This window comes from Thunnus thynnus, chromosome 11 (genome assembly GCF_963924715.1).
Source record: "Thunnus thynnus chromosome 11, fThuThy2.1, whole genome shotgun sequence".
Taxonomy (NCBI): Eukaryota; Metazoa; Chordata; class Actinopteri; order Scombriformes; family Scombridae; genus Thunnus; species Thunnus thynnus.
In genome coordinates, this window is record NC_089527.1 from 27,448,912 (window position 1) to 27,470,467 (window position 21,556).

General features: G+C 40.7%; 2 protein-coding genes across 2 annotated transcripts in view; one reads left to right on the forward strand and one right to left on the reverse strand.

Annotated features, from left to right (window-relative positions):
* Positions 1-1,449: 1,449 nt before the first annotated feature.
* si:ch211-67e16.4 (uncharacterized) lies at positions 1,450-10,671 on the forward strand. Its single transcript, XM_067604257.1, has 12 exons — positions 1,450-1,722; positions 3,037-3,529; positions 3,611-3,760; positions 4,180-4,415; positions 5,667-5,807; positions 6,283-6,355; positions 6,487-6,692; positions 6,823-6,909; positions 7,350-7,452; positions 8,555-8,778; positions 9,639-9,744; positions 10,029-10,671. The coding sequence occupies exons 2-11, from the start codon at positions 3,091-3,093 to the stop codon at positions 9,693-9,695; spliced, it is 1,716 nt and encodes a 571-aa protein (XP_067460358.1). The 5' UTR covers positions 1,450-1,722; positions 3,037-3,090; the 3' UTR covers positions 9,696-9,744; positions 10,029-10,671.
* Positions 9,824-21,556, reverse strand: part of fer1l6 (fer-1 like family member 6) — a 31,285-nt gene continuing 19,552 nt past the window's right edge. Inside the window, exons 15-35 of the mRNA XM_067604256.1 lie at positions 20,574-20,636; positions 19,921-20,019; positions 19,304-19,529; positions 18,161-18,291; positions 17,718-17,840; positions 17,567-17,612; positions 17,015-17,059; positions 16,290-16,381; positions 15,716-15,844; positions 15,486-15,626; positions 15,267-15,394; positions 14,991-15,161; positions 14,657-14,811; positions 13,418-13,560; positions 13,073-13,161; positions 12,851-12,949; positions 11,934-12,054; positions 11,627-11,747; positions 11,394-11,551; positions 11,178-11,278; positions 9,824-10,170 (exon numbers count right to left, since the gene is read on the reverse strand). Of these exons, the coding sequence (XP_067460357.1) occupies positions 9,990-10,170; positions 11,178-11,278; positions 11,394-11,551; positions 11,627-11,747; positions 11,934-12,054; positions 12,851-12,949; positions 13,073-13,161; positions 13,418-13,560; positions 14,657-14,811; positions 14,991-15,161; positions 15,267-15,394; positions 15,486-15,626; positions 15,716-15,844; positions 16,290-16,381; positions 17,015-17,059; positions 17,567-17,612; positions 17,718-17,840; positions 18,161-18,291; positions 19,304-19,529; positions 19,921-20,019; positions 20,574-20,636 (2,562 nt within the window). The 3' untranslated portion in view covers positions 9,824-9,989. The remainder of the gene's footprint in view (positions 10,171-11,177; positions 11,279-11,393; positions 11,552-11,626; positions 11,748-11,933; positions 12,055-12,850; positions 12,950-13,072; positions 13,162-13,417; positions 13,561-14,656; positions 14,812-14,990; positions 15,162-15,266; positions 15,395-15,485; positions 15,627-15,715; positions 15,845-16,289; positions 16,382-17,014; positions 17,060-17,566; positions 17,613-17,717; positions 17,841-18,160; positions 18,292-19,303; positions 19,530-19,920; positions 20,020-20,573; positions 20,637-21,556) is intronic.

Below are 21,556 nucleotides of genomic sequence, written 5' to 3' on the forward strand. Positions count from 1 at the left end.
TCTTATTGAATATAAAACAAGAACTTTTGGAGGAAATTTTGTGATTCAGTGGGATGGATAGTGACACAGAAAGCAGCAGCTCAACTAAACTTTAGTCCAACAGTACCATTGCCAGCAATATAACCTTGGATACTTACGGATGCCACAGTACATTTTACATTATTAGAAAAGAAGGACAAGGATAGGGAGTTTATTTATAATTCACATACCATACAGGCATATACTGATAGTTATCACAGTTATGTCCAGATCTACAAAGATGCATCAAAAGGTTTAGTTAATAAAATAGGAGTAGCATTTATTGTTTCTGTGTTTCATCTCATTTTACACAGGAAAAAATGCTTGCAATATTGTTAGCAATGCGGTGGATAGAGGATACAAGACCATTGAGAGCAAACATTTGTTCTGATTCAAGCTCATCACTAGCCAGTTTACAGTGCAGTAATTCAGACAGCAGACCAGACATTTTGATAGAAGTACAACAAACATACAGAATTCAAATGATGGGTCTTACAGTAATATCTTTATGGGTACTGGAACATATTGGTTTACCTTGCAAGGCAGCTGGATTCACGAGATCACAAGATCATGCAAGAAACCATCTTGTTTGGCTCAAGTTATGTGCTGCTTGTGTCCGAACCACCGGTGGTTCGTACCAATCAGTGTTGCGAATCCAGCAGCCTCACACGGTAAGATGGTGATGGACAGATGAATAATCTTGCCTAGTATTCTTTGAAAGTGCCCTTTTCCAAACAGTTTCCATGGACAATTTCTCAGATGGGTCTGTGTAAAAAACCATCTGGTGTGTCAAGTTACATATTGGTATCGAAGGAAATGAAATGACAGGTGAGGTTGCAAAGGAGGCCACAAAAAGTAATCACATTGATTTGGCAGTTAGCTTCAGCAAGACAGAAATCAAGAGCATTATTAAGCAGAGATTGAAGGAAAGGTGGCAAAAGCAATGGGAGGAAGAGAAGAAAGGACGATGGTTTTACAGTGTTAAAGGGAAAGTGGGAGAATCAAAGTGTGCAGGATGGAACAGAGGAGATAGGACAATAATATCAAGATGACTTAGATTTGGGCACACCGGACTAAACAGTACACTATTCAATATAGGTAAACATAATCCAGGCAAATGTGACTACTGTGGCAAGAAGAAACAATAGAGCATGTTTTGTTACACTGTCAGAATATGAGGCAGAAAGAAGGAATCTGAAAGATGATCAGAAAGATAGAAATACACTTTGATCTAATATATATATTCTACAGAAGAACTCAAGAGATGAGTGTTATCGAATCCTATTTCAGTATCTTAGACTTACTAATTTGATCGAGAAGATATTAGGTTTTTTTTAATGAATATTATAAATACTAAACATTCTGATCCACAGGCTATACCAGTTGGTGGCGGTAATGCGCCAATCCGTTGTTTGGCAACGGCCAATAAACCTCAAAGAAGAAGAACAAGAGGCGGAAGAGGCTGCGAAGAAGACTCTAGGTTCAGCGTCGTATCCATCGTTATGATGGCAAAACTTACACTATTATTGAGTTTTATTACCGAATTGATGCGAATAGAAGCACATTCTGCGAATTAATTGTCTTCGTGTTAAGTTACGTGAGGGAAAATTAGACATAACGACGAGTTTTGTTTTGCTTCGTGAAGCTGCAGTGCAAGGAAGGAAACCCTCCGGTTGAACAGTTTATCAGTTACAAACATAAACAGTAAGTTGACTGTTTTCTCATTAATCTGAAAATTGACTTTAACAGGCATAATTCCACACACTCAAGCTGTCCAGTATTGAAACCACGGACAGATAGTAATGTGCTCCTAACTAGCTACCCGGTACTGTGAGAGTAGAGACTGAAAAGCTGTGGGAAGCTAGCTCCAGTTATTGTCTCTCTCTCTCTCTCAGAGGTCAGTTTCTCACACAATCAAACAGTGATGTTTGCCTCGTAAAAACAGTTAACGTTACCGCTGTTTGACTGTATTTTCTGAATCCTCAAAGACTCTTTTAACTATCTGGATGGAAAATATTGTGCTCACTGCTTGATTAAAAACTCGTATATCCGCCACATTTACAGTCTTTTTTAGCATCAGATTCCCTCTTTGTGGTTCCTCAGACAGTGTTTCCCTGTTGAGCTGCGGTGGAAGTACAGTAACAAAAGGAGGAACTTTGGCACTAAAAAGACTAACTGAAAGTTATCTACTTGATTTGACTCATTTGAACAGCTGAAGCTTCATATTAGCCTCAGATAAACTTCTAACAGAGGGACAACTGTGGATTTTGATCCCTATCACTTACATTGTCAGTGTATTGTGAAGGGGTATTCTAATGGTCAGTATGAACAGGAGGAATGATTATGTTGATTATTTTTATTTGGGCACCTGACTGATTTAAGACAGGCCTGAAAATTTGTAAGCTGTCCTTTTCAAGGTGGCTCCCTTCCATTTATTGTCCCAGTAAACCATGCCACTGTTTAAGTACACACAATACCAGAGCCCACATAAATACAATACAGCCATCATTAATGTTATTGATTCCACCAGGGCTTTTCCTGTTTTGATAAGTCAAACTTTCTGCTGTGAAAAAGATCTATTGCTACTCTTTTTTTTCTATCCAGGTAGCAGGTGGACTGCCACAGACCCACTCGTAAATAATGTTTTTGATGTTTTGACATTGGAGATTTGAGAGCTTGCTGCTACCATGTAATGCAAGAAATGATCAAATTCACATCCTTTTCACACACCCTCTCTGTTTGCATTTCTTAATTTGATTTCCTTTTTGGCCGCCAACTCTTAATCCTAAATGTCTCATGGTCCTTGAATGCACCACAGAGGAAAGTTTTCCAAACAGTCTCTGCTCACAACTGCTTTACCACATAATAATGTAACTTCAACAGAAATTAATTATTCAGTGTAAATTATTTCACCAGGTGTCACAATATGTTTATTTGTTACTGTGTAGAGAGTTGGATTTGGTGACATAGTTGCAGGTAAAGAGCTAAAGCTCTTCTAAACTGTAATTTTGCATCCAGGTAAAACTTTGAAGAACCGCCTCCAGCTATCTTGGGGTCAAAGGTCACTTTAAAATGGATGTAAGCATTGCTGTGTCGCTAATTCGCGGCCAGATGGGCGCCGTGGTGGAGCGGGCAGTGAACGGAGCAGTGGAGACGGTGCTGGCTGAGATGCTTAAAGTAGTAGGAATCAAATTTGAGGAGCTGAAAGCTCAAGTGGCGCTGATGAAGAGGGACATGAACGCGCTGCAGAGGGAGAAGTCCTTAAAAGAGAAGGAGAACGACAATATCCGCGCCAAGCTGCGATACACCGAGCTGAAGTTGAAGTACTACAGGCAGGGAGTGGAGGAGGAGCTGCAGCAGAGAGCCTCTACATCCACTCTGGTCCGCATCCACCAGTCCAGCTTCCCCCAACCACAGACAGGTGGAGCATGTGTCTCGTCCACCGAGGCCTCGCCATCATGCTCAACTCAGACCAGAGCTGCTGAAGGACAACATGGAAAAAGCAACCAAGGTAATGACCACTGGAATGACTGACACCTGCTGGACCTTCTGCTCTGAAGAATCTAACTTCTCCCTGTGTTTGTATTCCCAGAATGCATCTCTCCACAGGGCGTCGGCAGGCGAACCATCAGAGTGCGCGGTCAGTCAGACATGAGAGTGGCCAACTGTGACCCATCAGACCTGGTGCTTCCTGTCTCACTGTCTGTGAGCACAGTAACAGAATCTCTGGACAACAATACAGGTACAGAGCTGAGAGGGATCGGTCCATGTTGGAGGACACTGCTGCAGGTTTTCTTGCATTTGTTCTCTCCACACTGTTCTTTTATTATCTTCTCTGCTGGCCTCATCACATTAGATCTGAAAGCTCTGGTGGTAGCCTAAGGTAGAGCAAAATGTTGAAGCAAGCGAGTCCTCATTTAATCTTTTGTCAGCTAGAGAGCACTGACAGGTTTATTTTTCAACTAAAAAATGTCCTGCTCTCTACATATCTTTCTTTAATAATTGAATTTAAGAGATAGTTTTAAAGAAGGGTTATTGTTACATGTTTGTGTAAAATAATGACTATTGGATGATATATAATTATCAGGGTTTTTTAACTCTCATATGAAGAATGGAACATCCCAGATAAATGAGACTGAACACTTGCTTGTGTGTCTTCAGGTTTCTCTTGTACCACAGAGCAAGACGTTGCTCCAAGAGAGAACGAAGAGCAGGAGGACGACTGCGAATGGACCTTCACTGTACAGCCACACACAGAAGGAATGGATGCTGTCATGGACCCTCCTCCTGTCCAGGCTTTGACTCTTGAGCCAGAGCAGCAGTCAGCCGCTGGCTCGCTGTCCCCAGATGGTTCCACCCAGGCTGACAGCTCCATGCTGCCCTTCTCCACTCCACAGGTGACACACACAGACACACAGTCACTCAAAGAAAGTGGCCCTAGCTTCAGAAAGTGATACAGAAATGTAACTAGGTCCGACCTAGGAAGATTGTCGTTGTGACTTTTACATAAAAGTGACCAGGAAGCTTTTTCAGACACGAGACCAACCTGTTATTTTTTCATTAGATTAATGTAAAGGGGTGCATATCTGAAAGGGGCTTAATAAATACAGTAGATCTAATTAATAAAATATTTTGTTAAGTGCTCATCAGAGAAAATATGTGCTTTATAGAGTGAAATATTAAAAATGCTACAGAATAAAGGAAATCAATAAACATAATTAAATTCAACAAAACAGAAATACTTACAAGAATGCAGGAATAAAAACTGCGGGGTTAAAAAATTATAATTATGAAAAGTTTTGCTCTTAGAGAGCTTTTTAAAGGTTAAATTCTTTAATTCAAAACTAGAGCTGAAACAATTTCAGGCTATTTTATTAAACAAAATATTTGTTTGTTCCACCTTCTCAAATATAGAGATTTGCTAATTTTTTTCCTGTTTTATTTCATTGTTTTTATTAAAACCTATGATTTTTATTTTGCACTATAACATCAGTCATAAAACAGAAAAAATGACACATTCTGTTTCAAACCAGAACACCAAATTCCCACCCCACCCTAACATGGAGACAAGAGGGGTCAACCTGCATATGAAGTAGCTTACGAATAAATATGACAAAAAGAGTCAATACAACTCTAATAAAAAAGTAAAAGAAAATGTAGAAAAACATATCTCTCACATAGAAATCAAAAACAAAAAACAGTGTGCTTCCACCTCATCCCTACGCTTTTATAAAATAAATATATATGCCCCACTTGAGGATTTATTTTTCTGTCCTGCATCCTATATGACATTCTGTCATATGGAGCTAATTTTCCTAATTCAGTCACCCTGTTCTGAAAAGGAGGCTCTTGAGGCTTCTTCCATTTCCTGAGAATGATTTGCCGTCCAGTCATTATTGCCGTCTGGGTCCAGTACTTCAGTGATTGTGGAAAAGCAGATAACGCCTTACAGTCTCCTAATATATAAAGCTTTGGACAGAATACAAACTGCACTGCTTTTTCCTTTAATTAAATAAAAAAGTCCAACTCCAAAGTTGACCTGGAGATATATGGAAAGTTGTTTGTCACATGTGTTTGGACAGCCTCTATGTCTAGTAGAGGACGCGCATCAATGTAGGTACATCTCTATGTTTACTGTTGAAATGCAGGTGAAGCAGGAGGCTCAGCAGCAGGAGGAAGAGGAGGAGGAGGTCATCTGTATCAAGGAGGAGCCAGAGGAAGAGCAGGAGGTGACAGCCACCCTGCTGTTTGACTGCCAGGTGCAGCACGGTCACCTGCCAGAGTCAGAGGTGAGGCTGGAGCTGAATATCATATCTAAGAATGCTCAACGAAATCCACACTCGAGTTCTCACGGAGAGTTTTTCTTTCCAGGTTGTTTAGAAGAAAACAAAGTGCTCAGCAACAGTAAAACAGAGTGTATCTGCAAAGTTTCAGAGAGACTGTGTGCTGATTGTTTTTGTTTTGGAATTTATCAATGTTCAACATCAGGTTTTGGTGTCAACCCTTCAAGAAAAAGTGATGATGACTACTTTCTACAGTAACTTTTTTTACCGGCATCCAACAATCAAACAGGATCAAATCTGTCAGTGATCCAGGACAGAATGAGCTCTGATTAAGGAGACAAGGGTATTCTGGGAAACTAAATTAACTTGAGGAAGTTAAGATGAGGCAGGTTAAGGGAATAACTCGTGATATCCCAGAGACAGTGGAAGAGAATCTGAAGGTGATAGTCTTTTATTTTAATGCTTTTTCCTGTTCATCCAGGCTCAAAGGTCAGGACTTCAGGCAAGCCAGAGAAATCACACTACAGCCTTCAGCTCAGATGGACCGAGCTCCTGTGAGTAGTTTAGCATCTGTGCTAGTAGTGATCACTGTTACAATGATTGTTATGTAGATCAGCAACCTAAATCTGTGCTTCATTTAATATGTGTGTAAGGCCTTGAAACGTTAAACTGTGTTCACTCTCAGATCTGATGCCTCAGCCGGTGACCTCCCTGCCCTCAGTTGCAGCCTTGCCACCGGGCGTCCCTCCTCGTCAGGTGGTGCGTCCATGGAATAAAGACCTTAGCCTGTACGAGGAATACAAACTGCGCAGGAACGAGCTTCGCCGGCGAAGCCTCAACAGACGCAGAGAGCTGGAGAAAACTCTGCCTCAGCCGCTGCTGGCAGACCTGGTTAGTCCTGACCTCAGAAATATTCTACATATTCTAATGTGTAAAAGAGTTAAAATGTTGAAGAGATTAAAGGGACATTTTTTAATCAAATTATCTTCTTGTGGTGACATGTAATTATGTTGTTTTGAAGGTAAGAGAGCGTCGAGAAAAGACCAGACTGAGGGTGGCCAGATGGAGGGCAAAGAGGAAACTCCAGGCCTGTCTGAACCAGGCTCAGGTCTGTAATGACTCCGCCACTGCATATGTGTTACTAATAGGAGCACATGAACTTGAGTAAGACAATGCTTCTGTCCCTTACACAAGGAGATGTCCTATTTAGACAGCATTTCCATGTGGGAAGAAGCTGCTTTTGGCTGTTGTTACTGGAAACCTTAAGGGATTTATTGTAGTTTTATTTTTTGTGAAAATGTGCACAATGCATATGAGAGCAGTGATACTATAATGGATCCTACTCAACATTTCATGCTCAGTACATTACCTAATTACACAGTATCCAGTACATGGTTTACTTTTTAATAATTAACAAGAAAGCTGCTATTTACAGTAAGTAGGACTCACTGTGTGTTTTCCCAGTTACATACTGTATCAATTACATAGAAGGAATCGTACGTCCCAATAGGAAAAAGACTGCACTTCTATACTTTTTCTCATTGCTAGGCTCAAGGTGGAGCTGCAGGTCTTTCCCAAACTGGCTTTCCCATTAGCAGTCAGCATCAGCATCAGCACCAGCACCAGCAGCAGCAGCTCAGAGTGCCTTGTGGTAAGATGAGACACCTTACTTCTATTTGTTTCTATTTGTTTCTTCAACACTTTGGCAACATACGGTACCTCTCAGTTCTAAAGGCCCGTTCATCACAATAGGATTATACCGTTCATGGGTGTGCACTTCAGACCCATTCAGACGGGATTAGTGTTACAGGGGTACGTGGAGGTACGTGGAGAATAAAATATTCACTGTGCTCCTCAGTAATTAAGTAACTCATAGTTCCAGACGTGCTTTTAACCATCGGGAATATACAGGATATGGTCTGAAATAGACACGGACATTCAGCAGGACAAAGCCAAAACCCTCCTCAGGGGGGCGCAGGAGAGTTGAAAATGAGGCAAAGGTACTGCATGATGTGAATCACAGTCACAAATCATACTCCTTCTCCAAGTCATTACTCAGTAAAATCTCAATACAAAGACATTAAACACATATTGTACATTCAGTGTGACTTACACCTCCCAAGGATATCATTTTCTATGATGTCCATCACCAATAAACCTCCATAAATCCCCATAAGAACTTGCCTAAGAATCATCACATTTTTCAGTTTTCTTCAGTATCAAAGTAATCCAGGGATAGTTGTCACGCTTTCAATGGCGTTAATTTGCCAAAACGTAAACAAATTTAGGCTAAAAATGGGCTTCAGATGACAATACCAGTGCCTACCTGTAGCTGACGTTACAGTGGCCTATCTGATGTCTTGCTCTCCTAATGGTTTAATTTTTACTTGTTGTCATATTGGTTCCCAAACAGATCTATATGTTGGTGTTAGCGTGTTTCCATCTGTCAGATTAGCAAAATCATTTTTGTAGTAGGACAAGCAGGACAAAGGGTAGGTCATTTCAGCTGTGATTATTACAGGGGAGGGATGAAAAATTATGCACAACTGGAGGTAATGACTACATTTGCTGAAGTGGTTAGTAACTGTGGAGGGATGCTTACAATGAGCACTAAATCTTTTAACATACATATATCATGTGAGTATTGTATTATTGTATTAAAATAGACTCCATTATAACACTATACAGAAAATATTTGTCTTGGTCACATGAAAGAGCTTTTTTAACCAATAAAATGGTTCCTTGTGTTTCAGCGTCCACCTCCAGTAGTCAGCAGAGACAGAGCTCACTGTCTCAGTCTAACAGCTTCCTCAACAACATGTCAGCAGTAAACAGCATCTCTGCACCTCTCCCCTTCATTAACCCCCCTTCCTCCTCCTCCTCCTCCTCCGCCTCTCTGCTCCTGAGAGGCCCCAACATGACTGCACGTGCCAATCAGCATGCTGTGACATCATCATCCTCCTGCTCCTACCCTCAGGTCAGCATATCACAGCAGAGTATCTCTCTGACAGATACAGATATCTTGCAGTGAGATGATTCAGATGAATGAGCCGAGAAAGATTTGACATTGTTTGTCAAGTATGTTGATATTCAGGTGGCGTCAGCACCTACCTGCAGAATGTAGCAAGTCCTCGATCGGTGATGCAAACATCTTCGTGTTGCCATCCAGAGTAGCTTAATGAAACACGTCCTTGAAACTTTGGTCCAATTTTGCTTACTTTACACTGAACTTCTATTCCCGGAAGGAAAAGAAAACATCTTAATAACAAAATGATCTTTCTTTGTAAGTTAATATATAAAAATAACAATGTGTTTTGACAAACAACACAAAATAAGGACCTGCACATCCAAACTGCATTCATGTCTTTACTGAGTACAGATAACAATGTGGTGGATCTTCATCAGGTCAAACTATAAGCACCTTATTCCCACTCATATATACTGACAAGAAATTAGAGCACCTCATGTTGATCACTGTGTATTTGCTGTTACCTGCTCATAATACATTTTTTATCCTCAATTTACATCAGTTACACTTAACATTAGTATCAGTTGACCTAAACAGGCTCTGTAAACTCTTATACAAATTGTAATGCATTCAAATATTCAAATAAAAACACTTCAACAACACTCAAAGATAATTGTGTATCAACTAATTCTCCTGTATACGGAAAGTAAATGTATAAATTATTTGTGTCTGTCTTTGGGTGGTGAAATGAGTATATACTGTAGAGTACCTCCCCCGTACATGTTGAACATGGATTAAATGTGCCACAGGGACAACTGATCATTACATTTTCTAATGTTTATGTGTCTCTTTTCATTATTGGACATCAGGGTCTTCCAGTGTGTGGCAGTGCACTTAGTTGTGGAGCTGAAATGTGTACAAGATAAACTCCTCTGCTTGGGCCTTATTAGGACACATAGAGACATCACTTGAGAGGTATCATAAAAGTTTTTTACTAGGAACATGTCAAGACTTCTAACAAGAACAAGAACATCTGTGGACATTTACCAGATAAAAATGAGAAGCCTGAAACTATTCAGTTATAATAAATTCAGCTAAAAGAAGCGTTGCATGAAACTTTTTAACAATGGTTCTTTAAGGGGGGGATTACATAATCTTAAAGTCATTCATATTTTCAACAGATGTGTAGATTAATAGTGTGAACATTGCCTAGGTGTGTGTTATCCATTGATTATCTTCTGAGAGATTGCTCCTGGCAGTGTGTAGAACAGCAAGGCGAGGAACAACACCGTGATGAGCAGGACCAGGGCGATGATGATGTACTTCTTGTAGCTTCGCCACACCAGATGGAAGAAACACTTGAATGGGTTGACGAACCATGAGAAGGAGGTGTCTGGACGACTGTGAGAGGGGGACAGAGAGAGAAAGTGTTTGGGTGACTGAAACAACACTTCAGAATGTTAAGTTTCCTCAGCAGAGTTTTGTTCAGAGTTTTGAAAATGTGCAAAGACGGCAACTAAATTACCAGAAGAACATGTCAGAGATGTAGTGTGTAGTTACTGAGCCCAGCTGTTGAGGGTCAGTAAGTCATAAACTCTGTGTAAATAAGAGTCCAGCACATGAAATAATATATTGTTTTCCTTATTTCACATCTGGTAAATCAGCTAAAAAACAAGATGTTTACAAAAACATCAACCAAAACTAAAATAACATCGCATTCAGGCTACAAAACCAACTGTTTCTCTAGAGGTCTTTCAATGGAATTGAATTAAAGCACTGAAGTGAAACAAGAACTTTGAGGTTCTGTCCCAGATGTTTAAAAACCTTGTTCAATATCACACTTACATTTTCTAATAATGCAAATTAATAAAAATCCAGGCTTGGAACCATAGCCTTACTCAACAGTATGCTGTGTGGTTTACTGGATGTGTGTTTACTTAAACATTCGTCCTGGCTGGGAAAAATTCATGGGAGCTGTAGTTTTTTGTGTGCAAACAAATGAATTGTTAACATTATGAAGTGTAACAGTAAATGCTCCAGTAGGTATTGCTTATCTTAGAATATAGTCAGTAAACTCCAGGAACACATTTCACTCTTTCAGAAAGTCGGATGGGGGAAAAAACCTGAGTCACAGAAGCTAGTAGAACAACGGCTAGCTCGGAGCTAACGTCAGGCTTTGCCTTCATAAAGATTAAGGTTGGCATGAAGTCATGCCTCAGTATGCCTGCGAGTGGTCAACAGTGTGATGTAATGCATATATTTTAGTGAAGTGTTTACTTCTCGTTTTGAGGAACTTTTCAGTGGCATCTGCTTCCTCTGTGTCTCAAGCTCCTCGCTCTGAAGCGGACACCGTAACATATTCAACACACCAGACTGGATTTTGTTTAGAGTGTACTGGCTTCTCTTACTTTGGTTTTGGCAGTGGCTCTGGCTCTTTGCGGGCTCGACCAACAGGATTTTTTTCTGCTTCTTCAGCTATCACAAGATGGAACTCCGCCTCCACTTTCCCCTAAAGTTTTCAGAGCACACAACACACCTGTCAATCAAGGTCTCATCCAGTGTTTGTCAATTTGTATGAATCGCTGTTTGTTTTTGGTTTGTACAGTATGTGTGTGTATGCATACAGTCAGCTCTCCAGACTTGCTGAAGGGCCACCAGCCTCTTGCTCTCTTCTGCTGGAAGATGGAGATTCTCTCCGTCCCGTCTGTCAACATGTCCGCCTTACACGACTTGGCTGTTTTTGCTCCCCGAGGGAAACCGTGGAGGTCTAACTCCACCGTTCCTGCGTACACAAACATTCAATTAGTTAAAAAGAAAAAAAAGAAATGCAGAAACGTGGAGAAGCCGTCACACACACCTAGGAAGTCGTCAGAGGAGAGCGTCTCAAAGTCCCAGACCTGCATAATGAGGATGGCAGGAAGCTTCTGTTCCGTTTTATCCAAAGAGAAAATACTCTCTCTCTTCTTCACCACTACCACCTGTGAAAGAGGGAGGAAAAGACAGACAGATTGAACTCAGGTATGTTTCACTCATTGTCTTTTTTACTCGTTATCTATTTGAGGTATGCTGGGAATAATATTATAGCAATTGTTTGGATTCTGGGTCATGCTCACTCCAGCAGGGTGCAGTGAGGTTTGAACCTGCATCTATCTGTCTTTCAGTACCTTCTCAGCAGGCAGGTAGTTGAAGGGGAAGACAAAGCGCCAGTTGAAGTTTCCCTCTCCAGTCAGAGAGTTGTAGTGGACGTCAGTCTCTTGTCGGTCATCCTCTAAACCTTTCAGCCAGCTACAGAGAGGGAGAAGGAGAGTGTATGAATGTCATTCTCAGGAGGCAGAAGAAGGCTAATGGCCTAAAGTAAATAATGGGTCTGACATTGTGACAATTTAAAATTGTTCCTAAAATCAAAAGATCAGAAATAAAACCCAGCTCTGGAGGGACAAGGAGATTATAAAAAATCCCTACTTTTTCTCTCACCAAAAGCATGTCCTGAGAAGTATTTTGTTCATGGTCTATTAACGTAAAGGACAGGTTCACAATTTTTTGAGTCTGTCTTAAAACAACAGTCAAATGCCCAAATGAACATTGAACGAGGTTTTGCTGGCGGCAATCATTCCTCCTGTTCATACTGTCCATTAGAAGATCCCCCCCTAATGGGTTAACAATGTAAGTGATGGGGAACAAAATCAATCCTCTGAGTTAGTCAAACAAAGTAGATATCAGTTACAGTCTTTTTGGTTAAAAAAAAAAGTAGGCCTGTGGATGATGTCCCCATCACTTACCTTGAAAGTGCATTATGAAGTGATCTTTTAATGGCCAGCATGAACAGGAAGAATGATTACAGCAAGAAAAGTGTGTTATTGTTCATTTGGTCACCTGACTTTTGTTTTAGGACAGACTTGAAAAATTGTGAACCTGTCCTTTAAGTAATGTAGCCTTTTAAAATACAGCCCTAAACCTTTAAGTGGAACACTCTTCTCTAAGTCTTTTTGTTTCAGCATTACTTTTATGAGAGAGCGCAAAACTTTTGCATGAAAATCTAACAAATATGTCTTTGAAAAAGACAGAAAAAGTTTGTCATTACCCCTTGACGTAGATATCACTGGACTGTTGACCGGTCAGGAAGTTACTGTCCTCTAGAATCACATCCTCCGTGTTCCAGATGATGATTCGCAGCTCATACCTGCACACCCAAACACACACATGTTTGTTTTTCTTTTTCAAAAACAAATATCGTTTTGTAAAGACATTAAATATTGCTTAGCATGTGATGCTGTCAGGTGCTGATTGGACAGACTGCTCTCACCCTTTGGGTTTTCGAGGTGAAATGTCCACTGGAGGTCTAGGATGAGGCAAGTCCATGGGAAAGATGTCTACCCACATCTGGACCTGACCCTACACACACACACACACACACACACACACACACTGTTGATCCAAAGCAGTTTGTGATGCATAAGTATGTATTTTTAGTCAGATATTAAATGCTGAAGGGTTTGGCCTAGAAGTGATATTTTTGCTTCTGCTGGTGGAAAACACAAAGCTTGACATACAGACGCCTGCTGCCTTTTTAAAGCAGGGTGTTTGTGGAAAAAGTGTAAAAATGCTTAGGTTATATGTTCCCTCCAGAGAGCTGTGTGCTTAGTTATACCTGGTCCATCCCGGGCCGGGCCTTGTGGAATAGAGTTCTGGTCTCGATGTGTTCTGGTACCAGTTTGCATCCCACAGCTGGGATCTCTGCCCAGCGATGCAAGACCTTCAGAGACAAGTGCTCATAGCACTCCACCGGCTCATCTGGGATATGTGCACACATTGTCATCAATATTATATATATATATACACACACACACACACACACACACACCACAAGGCTATCATCATTAATTAACCTGAAGTCTATGTCATTTACGCTCACAATCCAACTGTATCATACACCTTATAGTCGCTTTGGACAGAAGATTCTGCCCAAACAATAAATGTAAATGATACAATTGCAGCACTTTAAAACACTGGCCAAACATTTTACCTGATCTAAATACTAAGATAAAACTTAGTATTTAGATAAAGAATATTAATATGTTTAATAGTAATGTACCAAACATCTATCTATCTGTCTCTTAAAGATTAACACTGACAGAAGTGACATAACTATTACAGATACCTGCATTGACATAGGCAAATGTTTGGCTTCAAAATAACAAAAAAGGCAAGCCCCAAAATACATTGACTTCAATATTGGGCACAACATAACATTTCCAAATTAGCAACACATGTGTTTGACAAGCACCCCGTCTTTTTGAAGGGTTCAGAGACCAACATGTTACACTTTGCTTATTAACTCCTTATGATGTGTATATCCAAATCTAGCAAAGATGTAATAAGAGAACATATCAGAAGTCACAAACATTACCTAAACAGAAATGTTACCATTTAATGTTTCATACTTCTATAAATAAAGGGAAGAAGCTACAGTTAGATGAAAATATAAACTAGGAAAGAGAAAATGACAGCACAGAGACACATTCCGGTGATGTGGGAATATGCCATAGGCAAAAACATGCAGTAACTGGCAGAACATCATCCAGAATAAAACATAAGACCAGATGTCTAAATGCTGGCAAGATACTTAGAGCACACAAAGCTCTCTTTGTGTGTTTATTGAGTAATCAAGAAATTCTCCACTACAGCATCCTTTCTATGAAACCAAAGACATGAGCAAGCATTGTAGCTAACCCCGAAATGGGAACTTTTCCTATAAAGAAGAGACACTTCAGTTGGAAAATCCTGCAAATCACTGCAGATCTGTGTCACTTTAGATGTTATTGAATAGGTGCAAAGGTTATAGTTAACTTGCATCTCAAGAGTAATATGTTGTGTATCTGGAGCGTACCTTCATGCATGAAGAGTGTCTTGCCGGCGAAGACTTTGTCAGCCAAAGTGATGCGTCCTGGTCTGAAATGAGGACCATCTAGACCGTTTTCTCTGCACAGCTTAGACAGCAGCTCTGATGGCTTCAGACAGTCTCTCCAGGCATTATAACCCTCACTGACAGACACACAAAGCGGTAAGACAAGGAACAGTGCCTTTATTTTACAGTAAGAGTCACTCAGAATGATTATTTACCAATTAGTCAACATGGCCCTGAAGGAACCAAATGGAAAAAATAAATCTGAATTAACTTTTCCCCCCTGGTTCCCAAAGAGGAGATAAATGTCCAGACTCACAGACTGTACTCAGAAGGGAGTCCACAAGTGGCTCTGTGTCGGCTGTAGAATCTGTTCTCCAGGTCAATGCGAGTCTCTCCTATCAGGTCGTCCCCTCCCACCATGTCATAGTCATAGATTAACACAGACAGCAGAGACTCCTGAGGAAATGTCGCCTGCATCTCAAAAGACCTGAAATAATGAAGGAGAAACAATCTGAGAGGTTCTGCAGCAGGCTTACAAGGTGAAACTACTGGGGCCGCTTCTACTTTAAGCTGTAGTCAGGCAGCCATTTACCTTCCAAACACAGGGTTTAGCTGTTTAGGGATGTAGTTGTCTCTGTCTTTGATTTCATTCTTGCCAAGCCGAACAACGATGTAAGGGTCTGCCTTCCCATCCTGGTCAGCTGGGTGAAGGTTAGACGCCTGGGGAGAACATTTAAGAACATTTATAGACATCTTAAACCAAGATTGATCGTCATTTTTAAAAAAAGATCCACAACAGAGCATGGCTCACAGAGACGATGTAAACCCGAATGAGGACTTGGACCGGGCCATTAGGTGGGATTCCTCTGTTGACCCTGAAGCACCCAGAGTTCTCGGCTTCTTCCCAGTCCTCTGCTTCGTCATCAGTCAGCTTATACAGGCAGAAACGCCCCTGCGGAGAAGGAATTCATAGTCCAATAGATCAATGGTGAAGATATGTCAAGTGGGATCCTTAGAGGACGTTCAACCTAATTGTCTCACCTTGAATTTGCCAACGAACCTCTCCTGTGTCACCCCCTCTTCCTCGTTGGCTTTTCCTCTGAACAACTCATATGTATTCACCCAGTCGTCAAAAGCCCCAAACTCTGCCTCCAGCTCTTTGTTGTACAGCTGCAGAGAGCAGGACAGGATCAGTATCACCCCATGGAACTTTTCTCTCTCTGACACATTTCAGTAGTAAGATAAATTGTTTGATTTAAAAAAATTGCACAGATTTTTAAGATTATTTATAGTAATCATGCAAAAATTACAAAATCAATCCACGTGAAATTCAACATGTCTACAAGAAAATAAAATAGTAATTCCTTTATGCACACTAATTTGAGCTATGCTGCGAATGTCCTGATGTCACAATCTCTATGAACTATTATCAGTGATAATGGTGCACATTGTCCTGCCCTAACAGGTGCAACAAAGACAAACAGGAGTGTGAGGGAACTGCTGATAGTAGTAGTAGGAAATTAATCTGTGCTGCAGTTAGCTGTATTGTCTGAGCCCTCTTTCACTCTCACATCTAGATGGCTGATAAAATCAACAGTGTTTGTGAATTGAGTACCCGCAGTGTGGCTAGTTTAGTAGGCAGACTTGGCTCCGGTGTTGCTTTTAATTTCAGTTTCCTCTTCTTGTCTCCATCCGACTGGCTACTGACTGATGGAACAAACAAGACATATATGTTTAGTGGGAAACATGACATAGAGAGCAAAGAACTTTTATTTTTACTGTGATGACACAGAAGCGACAATCTAGATGCTAGAAGTAGTAGTAGTAGAAACTCTTAAGAGCGAGGTCTGTGATTTACACCAAGCCCCTTTCCTATTCACCAAAAGAAAAAAGAAACAAAAAAGATGAACAGTTCCCTTTTATCATGTGTCAAGTACCATCATTTGTTTGTTTCCTTTTAATGCTGTTAATCTTTCCGGATAAATACAAATCTTTCAAATGCTGGCCACCCAAACATAGAGAACACAGTGATCCTTGTGAGACAAAAGTGTATGGCACTGTGTCCACTGCTGAAAAACCAGAAGCTGGAGGCTAGCAGTGGTAGCTGCAGGGCAGATCATGCAGTGACAGAACCACACAACAAGTAATGTGCTTATATGTTACAACCTAAACTAGCCAAAACCAGAGATGCCTACAGTATATACTACTGAAACCAATAAGATACCATCAATTCCCGGGATGTTAAGCAGATTTTCTTACAGAAATTTAAACAGGGGCTTTAAAATGCTCAATCCCCCATCAATGACAACAACTTTCTTAGTTTCATGTCTTTGTCCTTACCCAAGGAGTCTATTCCATCGCTGAGCATGGTGTGGTACGACAGAGCTGCAATACACAACAATGTGTGTGTGTGTGTCAGGGGCAAATTGTTGGATAACCTTTCCTATGATCAGTTTACCTACATTTTAATTACAGACCTAAATACATATTATCAGTGGTGAACATGTTGTGTGTTCTAAAGTTGTTTTTGCAAAGATCTCCAATCACATTGTAATTAAATTGCTGTTAGTCACCACCAACATCTGGTAAGGAGTAGGTAAGACATAGTTTGTTACTCTCCATTTAATACAGCTGAACTCATGATTTAGTTGTTGTCATTTACATATTTCTGTTGTCAGAAGTCAAATATTTATTTGACTGTGGCTCATAAATGCTCCCCTTTAGTCAGGCAAACATTAAGGACTCCACTACTGCACAAAGAAGTCAGCAATGTCACTACTTTATGATCATGAGATTATCTGAAAAACAAGCATAACACAACCAGCTGTTCAGAGAACACCTCCAACATGGCTGTCTGAGGGAGGCATAATGTCACCAAAGAGGAGTTCTTACCTCTTTCGAACACATGGGGGAATGGAGAGCCCTCCCTCTGCTTGGCCTAGAACACAAACAGGAGGGCAAATGTTTGACATTTTCAAATTTTCAAATGATTTTTTTTTTAATCTTTTGCAACCCTGTGTTTAACACATACACTCAGAGCTACCTGTTTCTCTACAGATGCGTAGTATTTGGACCACCAATCGATGACACTCTCTGCTGATTCGTCAGCGATGGTACGCCTCCTCCGCTTGGTGGAACGACCACGAGTGCTCTTTGTGCTGCTGTCCTGGATTTAAAACATACACACATGCAAATAACATTAAAAGAGTTGAATATGTGACCAAGAAGAACACTGTTTTTGATCTGTGCACACACACGCATGTGTGTGTATCAGTCAACTGGTCTTAAGTTGACTGTTAGGTTGTGCAATTGGGAACAAAAGCTGTGTCCCCAACTGGCAAAATGCTGATTTTTGGGTCAGTAGTTATGGTTAGGGTTACGGCAAGTCTCCAGGAAATTAATGTAAGTCTATGTAAATACCCCAAAAGATACTTAGGTAAAACTGTGTGTGTGTGTGTGTGTGTGTGTGTGTGTGTGTGTGTTCACCTTTTTCTTTGCAGGTCGAGGCTTTTGGGTAGGCGGGGCTGGAGGAGGGGTTTCTTCCTCCACAGTGATCAGGAAATCCTGATTTGCTGCTGCTCCAGTGGAACTGCTCTCTCCAGCAGGCTGGGACAGTCCTATTGGACAAGACAAAGATCTACTTGATTAGAGGATCAATAATTTGTAATCAAACCCTCTATCATCATCATTATCACTTTCTACCCATTTCCAATGGGCAGATTGGCAAGGTCCACTCACTGGGCCTTTTCCAGAGCTTTAAGTCACATCAGCAGGTGGTTTTATGACAGCAATGAGATGTGACTGAAAGCTTCAGAAAATTTCCAGTAAGTGGACCTTGGGCAACAAATGTTTTATTGAACTACTATTTCCAGGGACAATAATAAACCTTCAAGCTAAATAGACATATAGTTTATGGGCTCTGCATATGCCATTTTATTGGTCAAAAAAATCAGATGTTTTAAAAAAGAATGTGGTAATTGTTAACCGTACAGAGCTATTTGGTCTAACAAACAAAAAAATCTAACAACATAAACAAGGAACATCAGGCTCAGAGGGTGATTAGAGGGTCTTGTGGTATTTCAAGTAAGTTCTTTTCTGTCTTTTACCAGAGTGTTTTTAACGGCCTGAATGTAGCTGCTCTTAAACATTATCAGAGGCATCTACTTTCTATCACTTTACTACGTTGTTTGACAATGACTAGAAGCAATAATATATCAGCACCACAGGGCTGTGTCCTCAGCACCCTCCTGTATTCCCTCTACATCCAGAACTGTGTGCTATAGAGACTACAAACACCATTGTGAAGTTTGCGGACGACACAGCAGTTGTGGGGTTGATCTCCCGCGGCAATGAGATGGCCTACAGGGAGGAGGTGACCACCCTGGAACAGTGGTGCCAGGACAACCACCTCTCCCTGAATGTGGTGTGCCAGCATGGGCCGCAAGGTGCTGGGGAGAGTTGTGCACATAGCCCAGCGTATCACCGGGTGTGATATGCCCCCCCACGCACACATGCACACACACACACACACACACCAGCCAAAGAATTTCTCACGAGTGTACTTGTACAACCGGAGTGACAATAAACTTGAATCTTGAATAAATATCTTGAATCTAGAACACATATTACCCTCAGGTCCTTGCGGCTCTGGTATTAGGGCAGGTTCAAGGCTGTATGTGACTTTGGGTGGTGTGTGTGTCTGTATGGGTGCAGGCGGGGCTGGGGGTGGAGTGTATTTGAAGGCCTTGAGGTTGTTGATGATGTGGTTTCCAACCAACGTGCTGCGACCAAAGGCCCGCCAATCAACAACAGTGATACTGAGAGGAGGGTGGAGGTGTTCATTCTCCGGTAACTCCTGCAGGACGATAGAACAGAAGAGAGTTCTTACATTGTACCAAAGTATGTGGACACCTGAACATTACACCCATATGGGATTATTGAATTTGGAATTTGGCTGCAGGCATTTGCTTGCATTCAGCCACAAGAGCATTAGTGAGGTCAAGTACTGTTGTTGAGTGATAAGACCTGGATCACAGTCGGCGTTCCAGACGGAGACATTGTCATGTTGAAAAAAGAAAGGGCCTTCCCCAAACTGTTACCACAAAGTTTGATGCACACTGTTGTCCAGTTGTATACTTGTGGCCATGTAGTGTATGCATCTCGGACTAATAGGCTTCTAAGATGCCCCAAAAGTAAGCCAGGGTGTACTACTTTATGATACATTATAAATATTGTATTGGTCTTACCAGCTCAATGGAATCAACCAGCGTGGTGAAGTTTGGGTTGGACTTATACTTCTGAATGACGGAGGAACGCAACGTTTTCCCTGCACACTCTATGAAGACCTGGACAGAGAGAGAGGGATTATTATTCAGTTTGTTTAGAGTTTGATCCTCCTGTTTTTCATAGTTTCTTCTATTGTGTAACTGGGTATTGTGATGTTGTTTTTACAATTGTGCTTTTGTTGAATGGCCAAATAATCTAATTTGAAATGGCATACATGAAGCAGACAAAGAAATGCTTTATCACAGTTGCAACCAACCACTTTTGCAAATGTACATCATAATATACAACACACTGACTCCAACCAAAAACAGATGTAGTAGATGTGTAGATTTAGTTCAGTCCTGTAGTCAGAAGGGAGCACATCAACTAAGACAGTGGACAACACACAGGTAGACAGTGATAAGACTTGTAGCACCAGGAAACAGCAAATTAGGGTCAAATAGTGAAAGGAGAGATTAGGTTATAATTTTAACAGAGAGAGGCTGGAGATGGAACCAACTCGCTTCACCTTAACACACCAAATAAAATTCTCATTCAGTAGCTGCAATGGTCCATTCAGTCAAATCTTGATATAGTGACTTCCAAGGAAGCAAAGACCTAAAACAGCACGTACCTGTGGGCGATCAACAGACAGTAGCTGAACCTTCTTCAGCTCCCTCAGACCCCAGAATAACACCTGTCAGAGAGACAAAACACACACACAGGGTTAGCTTGGTGCATAGGGCTAAATAGTTACTTACATTCAAAAACAGGAAATCAATCAGTTTTCCCATTTCATGTCAGTGCTATTGGGTTAAAACGTTTTCCCTCTAACCTGTCAGCTTCTCAGGAGAAAAATCACTTTTATTCCTAAAATTGCAGTGTTTTTCATTTTCATTGTGTGTTTATATAGATAGCAGACAAAACTCTATCACACAACTTTACTCTGAACTTAACCACATCTAACCTGGCAGTACTAGTTGGAAGCATAAAGTCATTGTTGATTTTAGCTTTTTAAAGTGATTTGTTGAAAATGTATATAAAAATTAAAGCTGCCAGCAGCGTTGGACTTATATGAATTTTGTGATTTTGGGAAAACATTGGATTTGAAAGAATGCCTCACTGCTTTTCATCATTTTATAAAACCTTCCTGCAATGTTGCATGTTTACGAAGGTCTAAATTGTGAGAATGTTTTGAGGATGTTGCTTTAAGAGAAAATTCTGTTCAAAATGTGCCAAAGTGATTTTAAGAATATGTGTTTAATGTTTTGAAAATGTTTTGAAATCATAGAAAAAAGAGGCTGCAGAACTTGCCTGACAATCATCACATTTGAAAGGTTTCTTCAGTATGAAAGTAATCGAGTGATAGTAGGCTACATTACAAACAGGACTTGCTAAACGCTAATTCAGCAGACTTTTAATGGAGACTGTTTGTTAAAATGTAAACAAACACTCAAATATTTGGTGGTAACGCACCAAGTAATGCAAAAATGTGTGAGCAAAGAAAGAGAAGAAGACTGCAGCTAGTGAACATAGATGTAAGTAATGTAACATGTTTGTTAGTAGCTGTTAGTTACTCAATGTTATCAATGTGTTGTGGTGAGAAACTGAACACTG

Bases quoted from the DNA above. Each gene is read 5' to 3' on its own strand.
- si:ch211-67e16.4 (XM_067604257.1), top strand. From the start codon at position 3,091: ATGGATGTAAGCATTGCTGTGTCGCTAATTCGCGGCCAGATGGGCGCC. The intron at 3,530-3,610 runs GTAATGACCACT...TTGTATTCCCAG, and splicing joins ACATGGAAAAAGCAACCAAG to AATGCATCTCTCCACAGGGC. The intron at 5,808-6,282 runs GTGAGGCTGGAG...CTGTTCATCCAG, and splicing joins GTCACCTGCCAGAGTCAGAG to GCTCAAAGGTCAGGACTTCA.